Source organism: Lithobates pipiens, unplaced genomic scaffold, assembly GCF_037356315.1.
Source record: "Lithobates pipiens isolate NorthernLeopardFrog02 unplaced genomic scaffold, aLitPip1_a1.2 Scaffold_18, whole genome shotgun sequence".
Classification (NCBI taxonomy): domain Eukaryota; kingdom Metazoa; phylum Chordata; class Amphibia; order Anura; family Ranidae; genus Lithobates; species Lithobates pipiens.
Window position 1 is genome coordinate 581,715,091 of NW_027507758.1, and position 15,723 is coordinate 581,730,813.

The window sequence follows — 15,723 nt, forward strand, 5'->3', positions numbered from 1 at the left end:
TGGTATGGACTTAAAGGGGAAGCCCTACGCCGAAAAAACGGCATGGGGGGTCCCCCCAAAGTCCATATCAAACCCTTATCTGAGCACGCAGCCTGGTCGGTCAGGAAAGGGGGTGAGGACGAGCAAGCGCCCCCTCCTGAGCCGTACCAGGCCGCATGCCCTCAACATGGAGGGGGGGGGTGCTTTGGGGAAACCCTGACCGTTGGTTGTCGGGGTGTGCGGGCGGGGGGCTTATCGGAATCCAGGAGCCCCCAGATACCGGCCCCCCAACCTATGTGAATGAGTATGGGGTACCATGTACCCCTACCCGTTCACCTGGGGAAAAAAGTGTAAATAAAAAAACACAGCACAAGTTTTTAAATTAATTTATTGGAAAGCTCCGGTGGTCTTCTCTTCTTCCGTCTTGGAGGGTCTTCTCGCCGGACTCCTCCGCTATCTTCTGCTAGCTCTTTTAGTAGCAGAGGAGCCCAGCTTTCTTCTTCGTCATCGCCGCCGTCTGCGGGGTCTTGTCCCGCTCTTCGGGGGTCTTGCCCCCCTCTTCGGTTCTTCTTGCCGGACCTCCGCTTTCTTCTTCCAGCTTTTACTAGAGTTGGCCCGGTCTTCTGCTGCTATCGCCGCCTTCTTGACTTCTTCTTCCTTGCGATGTTGACACAACGCTGTCTCTGGCCGGGACGCAGGGACGCGTTGTGCAGTGACTTATATAGGGACAACCGGGTGATGTCACATGGTGACCACGCCCCTTATGATATCACAATCCCAGCATCCTCCGGGACTGTGACATCATAAGGGGTGGGGACATCACCCGGTGACCCAGCCCCTATATAAGTGACCGAACAACGCGTCCCTGCCATTGCGGCCAGAGACAGCATCGTGTCAACATCGCAAGGGAGAAGAAGAGAAGAAGGCAAGAAGGAGGCGGCGACAGAAGACCGGGCCAACGCTAGTAAAAGAGCTGGAAGAAGAAAGCAGAGGCCTGGCAAGAAGAACCAAAGAGGGGGACAAGACCCCAAAGTCGGAAGAAGACCCCCGGACGGCAGCGATGACGAAGAAGAAAGCCGGGCTCCTCCGCTAGTAAAAGAGCTAGCAGAGGATAGCGGAGGAGTCCGGCGAGAAGACCCCCAAAACTGCAGCTGTCCAATAATTTAATTTAAAAACTTGTGTTGTGTTTTTTTATTTACACTTTTTTTCCCCAGGTGAATGGGTAGGGGTACTTTGAACCCCAATACTCATTCACATAGGGTGGGGGGCCGGTATCTGGGTCCCCCTTATTAAAGGAGGCTCCCGGATTCCGATAAGCCCCCACCTGCAGACCCCGACATTGACTTCCTTCGCTAGTCCCGTCTACCTGGAGCCGCGTTCAAAATGAATGGACTTTTCTCCATGTGTGGGCAAGTGCGTTCATTTCAAAAGTCCAGCTGACTAGCACACAGATGGGCGGATTGTCCGCCGGACTACCTAATCTGGCGGACAATTTTGAGTCAAAACTTATAAGTCCGTGTGCAGCTCTGCATAGAAACAGCATCCAGTTTTTTTGTCAAAGCTTAATTGAACAAGCTGAAGTCAGAAGCTGATTGGCTACAATACAGAGCTATACCAGATTTTGCACTCTCCAGTTTTAGTAAATCGACCCCAATACCTACATGCCTCATGTAATTATAATACAAAAAATAAGACTATTCCTCATTGTATGATCATGGATGGGGTTCTGGATGCATGGCTGGCCCAGGGTCATAAAGCAATGATTTGTACGGCTTCACCATGACCATGGACACATAGGAAAATAAAAACGTCTTATAATGCATGGACTAAGACAAAATTCACAACCCAATTGGCATCTGGATTCATTATGCTGCAGGAATGTATCTGACATTAGGGAGCTTTTTACCAAATGTTTATACTACATGCACTTCCACCCAAGGTGCCTATTGAAATTTTTATTCACACTCACCGTTCCATCTCGGTGCACCAGAGAATGTCTTCCTTCTCGTTCATGAAGACAGGGAAGTGTTGGTCTTTGCCCTGCTTGATGGAGTTGGACCTAGTGGTGATGGTTCGGACTTTGCTAAACTGAAGCAGAGAATTTGGCATTATTGAATCAAAATGAACTCAAAACTTCATAAAAAATCACTGGTTCGTCACCTATGTATGGGATTGAGAAGCTAAGCTGAATGCTTCTGTGCATTAAGTTAAAAAGCCTTCTGTGCGCAGCAGCTGCCCCAGCCGCCCCCCCCCCCCCCAACACATACCTGATTTCCCTCTCTGTCCAGTGATGTCCATGAGTGTCTCAACTGTCCAAGATTCTCACTTCTGATTGGCTAAGACACTGCCAATCAATGTCAGCTAGCCAATCAGTGGAGAGAGGGGACGGGTTCGGGGCTTCGTGTCTGAATGGATACACGGAGCTGTGACTCGGCTTGGGTGCCCCCATAGCAAGCTGCTTGCTATGGGGCACTCAACAGGGGGGAGGGGCCAGGAGCTCCAAAGAGGGACCAGAGAAGGAGGATCAGGGCTGCACTGTGCAAATCCACTACACAGAGCAGGTAAGTATGACACGTTTGTTATTTTTACAGGTAAAAAACAAGACTTTAGAATCGCTTTAACCCTCTTCCTGCCCCTAACCTTAAAGGAAACCTGTGCTCTACCCATGCAGGGCAAAGCCAAAAGGTATACTCTAAATGTTGGCTCCTAGGTTTACTTCTTAATTCTGACAACTATGCCTACTTTAATAATATCATGTAGGCAGGGTAAAGGTTCAGTATTGTGTACATCTGACCTGAATCCAGTTCGGAAGTCACACGGCCTGAATCAGGTCACCAGGCTAATGATGTAAGCAGAGTCTTTATAAGTGACTGAAGATACTTCCACAATGCAAAGCTGCTGAATGTTATGTGACCACAACATGTTGGCCTGCACTAGAGGTTCTCATGACCTGATTTTTACAGTTACAGGTAAAACTTTGTATGGTTTCTCAAATCCTGTTCACTTGACATTTGTTTTAACCACTTGACCTCTGGAAAAAATGACCCCTTTGTGACCAGGCCTTTTTGTGATATGGCACTGCGTTAACTGACAGACAATTGAGCAGTCCTGCGACACTGTACCCAAATCAAATTAATGTAATTTTTTCCTACAAATAGAGCTTTCTTTTGGTGGTATTTGATTCAGACTGCGTTTTTATTTTTTTTGCAAACAAACCAAAAAAAAAAACCCATAAATTAAAAGAAATTATATATATATATTTACTTTTTGCTATAAAAAACATATTCAACAAAAAAGTTGGAGAAAAAAAAATCACATTTCTTTATAAATTTAGGCCTACATGTTTTTAGGAAAAAAATCCCAATAAGCATATATTGATTGGTTTACACAAACGTTATAGCGTCTACAATCTATGGGATATTTTAATGGAATTTTTATTTCTTTATTATAGTAATGGCGGCAATCAGTGACCCTTTGCAGGAAACAGTGACACTATTACAGTGATCAGTGCTAAAAATATGCAAAATCACTGTACTAATGAAACTGGCTGGGAAGGGGTTAAATATCTGGGGCGATCTAGGGGTTAACTGTGTGCCTAACCAATGTTTTTGTGTACACGGTGTGCGGCTTTTACTAGAGGAAGAGACTGATTCTAGTCTCTGCTCTGCAAAGACACATGATTGTCCCATTGCCCCTGTCAGAACTAAGATAAGCCTTGCTTACATACAAATTTCAGTTCTGTCTGTTTCACTAATGTTGGCGGGTGCCGAAAGACATCGAGTCCCCGGGACCCGCAGATCAACTTCTGCACAACTCAACTAAGTTATAGCTATGTTTGTATAGATTTGGTCTCAGACCTTGCATGGCATTATTTCCCCCTGGATGGTTTCTACATATGGGGACTGCGCAACTTTGGTGTGCCAACAAAAAGTACGAACAACTTTATTAGCACTAACATACATTTCGAGGTATGTCTTCTTCAAGGTCCAAGCATGCCTCGAAAGCTTGTCCTGAACAATGTTGTTAATGCAAATTAAAAAAGTATCACGTACAGTACTCAATTGTTTCTGTCACAAGTGCACTAATGTGGCTACCTCAAACAACTTTACACAACTACAGAAACGGAGAAGAACTCCTCAAACAAACTGCTGCTCAAATTTTTTTCCGTCTGAAAAAGTCCGATAGAGCCTACACATGATCGGATTTTCCAACAATATAATCTGATCAGACCTGTTCCGTCTGAATTTCCGACCGTGTGTACAAGGCATTTGGCTAGTCCTCCTTTTGCCTTTCTGGTGTTTGCATTCACTTTAACCCTAGCCAATTCATGCAGATTTTCTCTTTAGCTCAGAACTGATAATCTTTTACTCTCTACATATTTACTCCTGCACATAAATCAATACTCACCTTCGGGCTCAGTAATGTGCTATAGTAAACATTTAGAGAGCTACTGCTAATGAATTGGTTCTGTCACAATACAAATGGAATATGGGTTTGTCAGTTTACTTACCTCTTTGAATTGCAAATCTTCCATTTGCCTCTCTGGTGTTTGCATTCACTTACTTCACTTATACATTTTTTCACTGATGTATGCATTATAGAGACAGGTTACTATGGTGTTACCATTATGATTTAAATTAGGTTTGTTTTTGAGTGTTTTTATGGCTGAGGCTGAACTGTTTGTATTTTTATATACTCAATTATTTATTTTTTTGTCAATTTTTTAAACACATTTTTGATAATTGCTAGGCAACAACTTGTTTTAGGAGTGAATAAGGATGAAATGTGATCTCTCACCTTTGCTATTCTGCCATGCTCCAGGCAGTCTTGTAGATCGAGACGGTCATTCACCATGGACGCCAGAGGTCTGGTTAAAAGACAAAGAAGCGCAATCAGTCTAGAGACATATACTGCTAGGGTATGACATGACACAACATGTGTATAGCAATACAGTTTATGTTCGGAACACAATACATCTTAACAAGCCTTTTTTTATTTTTTATTTTAAAAGTATGGAATAGTTTAAAAACCCCTATAAAATAGAAGTAATCACTGTGCTTAGGTAAAGAAAAGCAGCTGATATAACATGATAATAATATCAAACAGTGCTAAATCATATAATAACACAAAAAAGCCACTCATGAGCAGCAATGCTCACTCTGAGCATAAAAAAAGAATTGTGTCTGCCAATACACTTATTATGCAACAATACAAACAATATACTTTATACAAACAATCTGATTCCTCCTGTATTGTAAGTGTACGGTCTGCCGTCATGTTGTATAGCGCTGCGCAAACTGTTGATGCTATATAAATGCTGTATAATAATATAAAAATTCATGTGTATGAAAAGAGTCGTGACATAAAATGGAATAATAGTCCAAAAATTGGAAAGCTTGATCTCCCACGTAATATAGAGCAGATGAATGCATCAAGGTAGCTTAACCAGTCCCCCTGATGACGTCATCTTTCGCAAAACACGTAGGGTGGGGGCCTACAAGGGTGACATCATGCAGGCCGAGTTTGATTGGTGGCCAGGTCCGCTCTGTCTGGAGGAACACTATCCAATTTGAATTGCTCTGGATTTCTAATGTGAGTGCGCACTATACATTTCAAACAAATGGGTTGATAAGGTATTACGCTAGGGTCCTGCCTTTTATCCTTTATTTCTAAAATGTACTGTGGTGGCTTCTATCCTGCCTCAACCACACAGGAGTATCTCCTGTGTGGTTGATGTGGGATAGGAGCAGTCATTGGGCAAAATGAACCCCTTAATTGTTTTTTGATTACTTACTAATACTAATGGTCAACAACAACTGGTAAGAAGCTATAGTGTTTTATAGTTATTTTATTCTGGTAAGCTGAAGTGTGTCCCTTCTACCTTGATGCAGATCTGACATAAATCAAGTGGGAGATCAAGCTTTCCATTTTTGGACTATTATTTTATTTCACAAAACTCTTTTCATACACATGGATTTGTATATTGTTTATATTGAGTATACAGTTTAAAACCCCTGTTAGGTTGGCCGCTGTTTGCCATTGGTGATATTTCAGTATCCCTAAAATCCTATGTCAAAACACATTTTCAACTCAATAACCTATAAATGTTCACCTCGTTGATTATTTTGCAGGATGAGCTTGTGAAAGTTGGCCCTAAAGTTCCAGCTCGGAAACTTGAGAAGTGGATGTATAATCACAGTCACATGCGCTGCTAGCCTCAAGTTAGATGTCCCATAATGTGCCTGTGTTCTATAATGTACATGCAAGCCCAAATTATTAGCAACATACAATGGTTGTGGGCTGTGCTGTAAAAGAAACAGCCTGCTTACTAATTGTAGAAAGTTGTATGAGCCGGCACTGGCTGCCCTTGTGCATTATGGTTCAGATAAACTCCAACGGCTTGAACAATATCCAGTGATGCACATTTTCCTTTGGATCTTTAGGATTAGGACAAAAAGATGGCAACACAATGCCCTGCTTCAGGTGAAACCAATAAACCACAATAGGTAAGAAAGCGACCAGAGGCCTCAACACCAACTTATCCAGGTGAAGAACCAGGAAAGGTTTCTTGCAGGAAAGCACCGCCAACTCTGAGACCCTGCAAGTTGAGGCAATGGAACCAAAAAGACAACCTTGTGATGGGTTATAAGCGCTTCCACCTTCTCACATCCCAGCTCCGTCAGGTGCTCAGACCCAACAGGCTGCCGAAGCCTCAGGTAAAATGAATCACAAGAGGAGAAATTGGCACTAGGAATGGTATTCAACAATGATTATCCTTTTTTGCAAAAACATGTATAACAGCTGTAAAACAGCCAATGCCTTTAGTCATGACTAAGGCCTGGTGGCCAAAACACAGGCGCTGTTTTACAGCTTTTATACATGTTTTTGCAATAAAGGATAACCATTGTTGGGTGCAACCTCTCCTCTTGTGATTCGAAAAAGACAACTTTGAACATAAGAAGCAACAAGAAAATCTCTCAAACATGTTCAAAATGAGAAGTCAGCAAAATAAACAAGACCGAGTTTAGGTCATACAAAAACAAGGGGGTACCCTGCACAGAGCAGAACAATCCATGTGACACCCTGCACAAATGCTTTTACCAAGGAATGAAATGTAACCAAGGCTGATATTTGTCCCATAATGGTACTTAAAGCTACAACAGACTGGAGAAAAGCTGAAAAGCACCCAACAACATACTGGCACATACAAGCCTCACACCAAGTGAAAAAACTTTCCATGTACAGTGCTTCATCTTCCAGAGGGTCGACTTTCTTGCCATAAAGAAAGTAGGCATCACAGAGTCAGAAACACCCCTCAGAACTTGAGCTTCAACAACCATGCCATCAAAGCCAGGGACTGTAAAGCAAGATGGAGGATCGAACCCTGTGGCAGCAAATCTGGCTGATCTGGAAGAGCCCACAACTTGTCTGTTAAGAGATTTACAAGGTCTGCACACCATTGTTGGCCTTCCACATTTATCATGTGCAACAGACGAGGAAGAAGCTGTAGTGGAGAGAAGGCATGGATCAGGGATCCCACGGAGTCTCCAGGGACACAGGGCAAAAGCCGGAGGATCCCTGGTTAAGTTTGTAGTTGAATGTGGGAGCCAAATGATCCACATCTGGCATCCCCAAGCGCAGACAAATCTCTGTGAATATCCCCAGATGAAGGGGCCATTGAAGGATCTCTAATGTTTGTCTCATACACAGAGGCTATTGAACAGAAGAGCTCTGGAGTTAAACTGGGGATTGGGAACAGATCAAACCGTCCCCTATATCATCTTCCCCAATACCTTCATGCCAAATCAAGGCACTTTTCAACAACCTCGGGGACTCCTACGTAGGCTCAAAGAGACAGACATTTCTACTACAGAAGCAGTACCTTCACCTGTGCCAAGGACTAAGCCTAGGTACTACAGACGATGTGTCAAAATTATAGCTGACTTCTGAAGGTCTGACACCTGACCCAACCTTTCTGTCTGGTTGTTCATCCAGGTACCCCTCAATGGCGATATTCTGCTCCTTAACAACTAAAGAACTTGAGCCAACACGTTTGTAAACACAAGGACAGACCAGAAGGCAATGCCACAGACTGGTAATGGTGATTTTCTACTGTGAATTGCAGAAACCATTGGTGAGGCTGTAAAATTAGAATATGTACTGTAGGTAGGAATCCTTGATATCCACTGAGAGCAAGAAGTTCTCCTGATGAAGTGAAGCCATTACCAACTGGGTAGACACCATCTTGAATTTCTAAACCTTGATCCTTGAAGACCAGGATAGGCTGAATATCTCCTTTTGGCTTAGAAAGTATAAACAGGTTGGAATAGAAGCTGGCATAGAAAAACAATTTTTTTCTGGATTGGTAAATACCCTTGAGTGCATAAATCATGAAGGGAGAAAGCAGAAAAAAGTTTGAAGCCTCTGGAAAGCACGCTGAAGACCCATTTGTCTGTAACGTCCAGAGTCCAGGCTACTGCAAAGTCAATAGATGTCCCCCCATCCAGGCAAGTGGGGGAGCCCCTTTACTGAGAGGAACATTAGCTTCTGCAACAGAGGACTCGAGGGTCAAATTTCTCTTACAGGGCTGGGAACTAGGCTTTTGCTTAGAGTCTAAGACTTATGGAACTCTTGGGTTCTAAAGGCATCATTGATTTATGACCTATCGCCTTCACCTTTCTCCTTTGAGGTAAGACTGGACCTATAGCCTTCACCTTTCTCCTTAGAGGTAAGACCATGCTTTTACCCACAGTCAACTTCTGGGTAAAGACGAAGACATTTCAAACAAGCGTTTTGATTCTTGTAGAAAGTTTGACTGACCAAAACCTCAGCCATAAGATCTTGCTCATATGGACAACCATGGCTTGCCAAGAGTTAATGGACTAGGCCTCTGACACCCAGTAAGGAAATGACCACCCAGCTGAGAAAAATGTTGGTCTAAGCCAGAACACTTAAGTGGCAAGTCACTCCAAGATAGACAAGTGTCCCAATACTTGCTGTGCCTGATGTCCAATGAAAGGTCTGCTGCAACTGTGCAGGGCTGTGGAAGTATGTAGCTGAAGCCCTAGAGCCATTCTGCTCTGTGCAATGTAATTGCCAGGGGTACTAGGAGCTCTGAAAGGTACATAATTCCATTCCTGGGAACTGGTAGAATGGTATCCACACATGCTCAGACCTGTGTGAACATGTTATAGCGCAAGCCCCTGCAGGACCCCATTTTAGCTTCATCATTGCTATATGGCTCTCTGCACTGAAAAATGACCTTTATTGTTTCCCCCACACCCTGTCAGTGGAAACACTGATACATGCTCCATCATATCAGAAGCACTCCCCAGTCCAGCTGCAGGGCCAGAACGTCCAATCCTCACCCTTCATGGTGGTCTCGCTCCACAGGACATTCAGGGACTCAACCTCCCCACCATGGGGGGGGTTTCGCTGCCCTGGGCCAGTAAAACACACTGTCAGTGAGGTAACTGGATACATTCTACCTTAGAGATCGCTGCCTGCAGGTCCAGCCCCAACAAATAACATTACAGGCCATCCCCATTCCTGAATGTGGGATCTGGGCAGAGTCCCTCTTAGCCATTAGGCCATAGCAACCGATCTGGATGCAGCACCCTACCCCAGCAGGAGTGTTAGGAAAATCTTCATAGAGACATCTGTAAACACATCCATCACCTAAGAACTAAAAAACTGGGTGGTGATTTCTTTAGTTTTTGGCCAGTGTCCATTCATTTGAAGGTGGCAGTATAACCCAAGTAGTCATGAATATCAAGTCCTCTGTGCCCTGCAATATACGTTTAAGAAATAATTGTTCAGACGAAAAGGGCCAACCAGGTGTAATCGCATATTTAGATGTGTGCACTAGGCAAGGTAATGGAAATTATATTATTTTTCATTATCTGGGTTTAGCTACACTTCAATTACCTGTCCTGTAGACACATCAGGAAGTGAAAGCAAATCTTTCCAAAGTGAGGGAAATTCCCTCTTACACAGTCATTGGAACAAGTGAATGATTTCCCCTCTAATAATTTTCAAAAGTGATGGCCACCAGGACAAATAGTGAGGGTGAACCTACCTTGTTGTGATAAAGGCAGCAATAAAATCTTTACAGGTGTTCTAACTTTTCACTGCTCTATTCACAACTAAAAAAAAATAGAGGTTTGCCTTTGGATGCAAGTTAAAACATATATCAACCAAAACTTTCTCTTAGTTTTAGAGTGTAAAAGTGTTAAAAACCCTGTTGAGTGTTTACTGTTACCTGGGCTCCATTAAGAGAGATTTACACTCACTTCTTGTTTGGGCGACAATGTTTTATTCAAAAGGAAGCGAGTGGAACTCTTCTACAACGGCACAATAAAAATGCTAGAAACCTGGAGTTTTCTTTATTTCTATCTGCGTCCCTGTTTTTCTCACTTCCTAACCGATGAAAACTTTGTCAACAAGACAGTAAGCCCTTGTACACACGGTCGGACATTCTAACAAACAAATCCATTGGATTTTGTCTGACGGATTTTGTCCGAAACTGTTGCATACACACGGTCGGACAAAGTTGTCTGAAAATCCGATTGTACATAACGTGATGGCGTTATTTCGTTACGACGGGACTACGTTCAGGCTAGTAGCCAATAGCTTTGGTCTAGGAATTTGATCTGAGCATGCATGGCACTTTGTCCGTCGGAGTAGGCTACACATGATCGGAGTATGTCCGATCGAAGCATGTTGTCGGAAAATTTTACGGACAAGTTGGAAAACTTGGTCCGTCGGATACTCAGACGGAAACAGTCCGATGGAGACCACACAAAGTCGGATTATCCAACAAAACGGTCCGATAGGACATATTCCGTCGGAATCTCTGACCGTGTGTACAAGGGCTTAAAGAGGGGAAAAGTCTCCAATAGAGCCTTGGATAACAGTGGCTCAGCTCACTTTAAAGGGTTTGTAAACCCTCATGTTTTTTCACCTTAATGCATAGGATGAATGCAAAGAGCACCCACCAGTCACCGCCCCCCCCCCCAGCCCCCGCCGTTTTACTTACCTGAGCCCCTTCATCTCCTCAACATGCTGTCCCTCTCTTCACGGGGTCCCGGCTCTTGATTAGATAGCTTGATAACAGGAAAGCCATTGGCTTCCGCTGGGAGGAGGGGCGCGAGCCGGCATTTGTGTCTGTAGATGCAAATGCTGAACTCGGGAGTGTGCCTACAAGGTAAGCCCCTCAGGAGAGCGCTTCTCCTAGGAGGTTATCTGATGCGGGGAGGCACCGCAAGAAGATGTTCTGGGCCACTCTGTGCAAAACAAGCTGCACAGTGGAGGTAAGTATATGTTTGTTATTTAAAAAAAAATAAAAAAATTATCCTTTACAATCACTTTAATTAGTACACATCAAACGTCACCCAATGACTGTGTTCAATTTAAAAGGAACAATCAATGAGTTCTATAATACCCAATGCAGTCAGATTTAGAAGGATTTTCATGGTGCTCTGTGCTTTTTGACATGTTATTCTGTACAGCCTCCATCTCTGACAGATAGAGAGAGGTGCTTAGAACCAACGAGCACATCGGCCTTCATTTGCAGAGGTACATGTTGTGTATGAATCAGAAGCACTCAGTAGGGAGTGTTCCTTGTATCAGTTCATATGCAACATTTTATTTGTTTGGCTGCTGCATGTGTTTTTATCAGAAGGCATTACAGAGCTAATAATATTATGCATCAAGTATATGTATATTTCTGGCTCAGAAGGCCTTAGACATTGCCACCATATTTTTGGAGCAGGACAGACTCTTCAATTCTAAACACATTTTTTCCTCCTCGTTCGTTTGAACTAACCTGTTCATACCGGGAAGGTTACCCCAGAAGTAACGGGCCCTGTGTGCGGCTGAAACCTCCCTTGCATCGATCATAACTGGGTTAGACTGAAAGAGAAATTAGAAATGGCACTTTCAGAGATCACCCTTGACAAACACAAATGCTCTTAAAAGCCTTAAAGTGGACCCTGTATAAAAATATAAAGTCTGATTAGCTTAGCTTGGAGACACCCCCCTCCCCCCCCATATAAAAATGCACACTTAAATGTAACAACGAGGCCAAACATTAGCGGTTTAAATATTTTTTGTTTGTGTGGTAAGTTGTCTCTTGATTAGTCTGGCAAAGACACTGCAATAACTTTTTATAAAGCATCTGAATCCCCCACCAATGAACCTCTAGCTCTTACCTCTAGGAAGCGAGAAATGTCCCTTTTGTCGCTAATGCCCATGGCCACCACATTTTCGAATAACCAGAAGAATGGCCGGTCCTCTCCTTCCTTTGGCCGCGCTTCATGCAGCAAGCGGTAGAACTCAAAGAAGAGGCGTCCAGTGCCCTCTGCAGGAGAGAGAGAGGGTCTCTGTCACTTGGTTAGATGGAGGTAATGGCTAGAACATGCTGAAGTCAATACACATGGATGTCTTCTATGCTCTCTATATCTACCTACATCAAATGCTGAGGCCAAAAATAACTGACTATGTCTATGACCATTGGGTAGGACTGTATCATCATCCTTTCATCAACATGCAAAGAGGATGAAGGTTGTGAATCAGACCTATACTTAAAGCGTATCTAAACTGCAATTGAGCATCACAAACCAAAAACGCTATTTGATTAATTTTTAATAGTCAAAGCAAATTCTACTATGCAACTATGCATGTGTCCATAATTTATTTTTTATTTTGGTGAGAAATTTCTTTGAAAAACACTGCAAGCATTTCTGGCCATGGCCATCTTGAGGAAGGGCAAATGATTTATGTAGCATTTACTTCATGCCCTATCCCCTAAGTATGCATGCAGGAGAGTGTGCATAGCTGAGAAAACCCCTTCTTCTCTCTGCAAGACACCTGGCATGTAAGACATCATTTGCCTAGGCAAGAAACCAGGAAGCAACTGAAGAAATGTAAAAAAACAAGGAATTGTGATATACTTGCCTGTATATTTACTAATGCTACAGGATGAGGATTAAAAAAAAAATCAATGTTAGTTGGGAGAGTGAAGTACCACATGCCGACCAGCCGCCGCAGTTGTACTGCGGCAGAATGGCACGGCTAGGCGAAACGACGTTATGCAACGTTGCTTCACCCTGTGGCCACTAGGGGCGCACGGCCCCCCGAGCCGATGTGAGTGCCTGGCCGCTGACACACGGAGAACTGGGATCTGTTTGTGTAAACACAGTTTCCAGTTCTCTGAGGGGAGAACAGACAGAAAAGACTTTAATCCCTTTATTTCCCCCTAGTGTTAACCCCTTCCCTGCCAGTGAAATTTTTACAGTAATCAATGCATTTTTATATTGGTTTCTATGCAGAAGTGAGCCTGATTTTGCACTTTCCAGCTTTAGTAAATAAACCCCATTGCGTACTTAAAAGTGGGGTATGCCTGTATATGTAAAATGCTGTGTAAACTGCCAGCGCTATACAAATGTCTGAAATAAATAAATGGTAACAGAAATAGCACTGCACTTGCCCAAGTGACCCTGCCAGGCACCCTCTGTTCATCTAGTCTCACAGGGGCCAATCAGGAGCTTTACATCATTAGGGGCATAATTTGGCAACTTCTGTCTCTGATAACTAAATTAGAGTGCATGCACCTGCACTCCGATTACATGTGCATTACATGCAAGTGATCAGGCCTGGATGCAGGGCGATTACATGTGAGTGGCCACAAAAAGATGCGAGAACCGACAGCCTTCTATTGCTTTCAACGGGGCTCCCTCACGGAGTGTTTCGCAGGATCCCCCGCTGGGGTTCTTGCATGTATTCAGTTTGGGTGCATACAGTGATGATGTCATTAGAGGACAGGGTAAAGGAATAAGAAGAGTTGACTGTTAATACCTCATAGCTTTCCCAATATGGAAGCCTCCTGGCAGACACACAGCACTGTAGAATGGAAGTAGTGGGCCTGGGCAAAAGAGCAGCTGCACAAAGACCGCTATCAATGCTGTGTGACTTGCAGATGACTTGTCTCACATTGTCTGAGGGATAAGGTTACCTGAGTGTGTGGCTACTTTATAGCGTTCACGTAGACACACTGTTTTGGGTTATTTTTACAAAAATAATGTAGCAGAGTACATTTTGGCGTAATTTTATGAGAAAAAAAAGATTTATTTGCAAAATTTTATAACAAAAAACAAAGAGAAAATTGTTATTTTTTTCAAAATTGTTTTTTTTTTTTTGTTTATATAGCAAACAATTAAATATTACCAAAAGAAAGCTCTATGTGTCTCAAAAACATTTATTTTGGGTACAGTGTTGCATGCCTGAGTAATCGTCACTCAAATGTGGCAGCGCTAAGAAGCTGAAAATTGGCCTGGAATGGAAGAGGGTGAAAATGTCCAGACTTGAATTGGTTAAATAGCAGGCATAAAGATAATCTTTAATCTATATGTGCTTTGTCAAGGTAAATCTGTCAAAGAAGAAATAGGCTGCCATTGCTCACCTCCTTGTGACAGAATACTTGCTTGGCTCGCTTGGCTTTGATGCAGAGACTAGAAATAGGAAGAGCTGCTGATGATTGCTCACCCTTTACTAATATGGCGGCCTCCTGATGGACACTGACCTCTGACTCACTAACCCGGAACAAGTTTACAGATAAGGAAACATAAGGGAAAACAACTGAAGCCCTTATCTGCATTTTTTGCTCCAGGTCACTCATGCAAAGCACTAAAGCCAAAAGATCGGTATGACAGTCAGGCAACTAGTATTATCAGGAGAGATCAGCAATGGGGAGGGGGTGTCCATTAAAAACAAGGTTTAAAGCCCCTTTCACACGGATGGATAGAATGGTGCTTTTAGCTGCGGATTTTCTAGTTTTCTACCGCAGCTAAAAGCACACAATGCTTTCCTATGGCCCCATTCACACACAGCGTTTAGCTGCGATTTCGTTACAGGCGGTTCGGTGCGAATAGAAAAAATAAAATTGAATGCGCCCAGGTGCGATGTAGCGCAGCTATATGCACATAACTACAGGTAATCACAGTCTTTTGTGTCAACTGCGGATAGTGGCGTGAGAAGGGATTCAAGGGACCAAAAATTTTGTTTTAAAAGGGTTGCTATGGGAACGACTATATTAGATAACTGCAGCTGAACGCAACTGCACAGAAATGCACATAAACGCAGGTAATTGCACTGTACAAATGCAGCTGATCACTGTGCTTGGAGTCTTGAATTTCACAGAAAAAAATAAACATGCTAAACTGTGGCAGAACAGCCGTCAGTGTGAAAGGGGCCTAAGTTTAATACAAATAAATTCCACCTATAAAGCAAGATGCTGTCTGGGATTCCCCTAACAGATTATTAATAACAATAATAGTCATAAAATAATAATACAATTCTGTATTTTATTTGCTGTAAAGAAAAATATATAACAAAAGGATAACGACAAACGCAAAATAATAATGCTACAACGCTGCTGATTTTGCTGTCAGAAATCCCTTTAAACACAATAGGGCTGCTGGCAACTGTGATTCAAGTGAACCTGTAAGTGTGCCTATTATATGAGATGGCCAAGTCTGTCTGACTGCTGGAAGTGGTGTTGGCTCCAGGACAGAGTACACCTCTTCAGTGTTACAAGGTCACATAGTCTACCCCAGAACTAACTCTGCCCCTGGAAGTAAGGAGATGGCATCCTTGGCTGTCCCAGCAAGCACTATGATGGACCCATCCGATGTTATATTTATCTATTACTTTCAGCCAACAGTGAAGAGAAATATTCCTTAGTTC

At 43.1% G+C, this 15,723-nt stretch overlaps 1 protein-coding gene across 6 annotated transcripts in view; it reads right to left on the bottom strand.

The window, feature by feature from the left end:
* DNMT3A (DNA methyltransferase 3 alpha) overlaps positions 1-15,723 on the bottom strand; it is a 346,591-nt gene that overhangs the window by 20,856 nt on the left and 310,012 nt on the right. For all 6 annotated transcript variants that reach the window (XM_077489110.1, XM_077489109.1, XM_077489107.1 and 3 more), the window contains 4 exons: positions 12,192-12,340; positions 11,807-11,892; positions 4,777-4,846; positions 1,949-2,067 (listed from right to left, as the gene is read on the bottom strand). In XM_077489110.1, the coding sequence (XP_077345236.1) occupies positions 1,949-2,067; positions 4,777-4,846; positions 11,807-11,892; positions 12,192-12,340 (424 nt within the window). The remainder of the gene's footprint in view (positions 1-1,948; positions 2,068-4,776; positions 4,847-11,806; positions 11,893-12,191; positions 12,341-15,723) is intronic.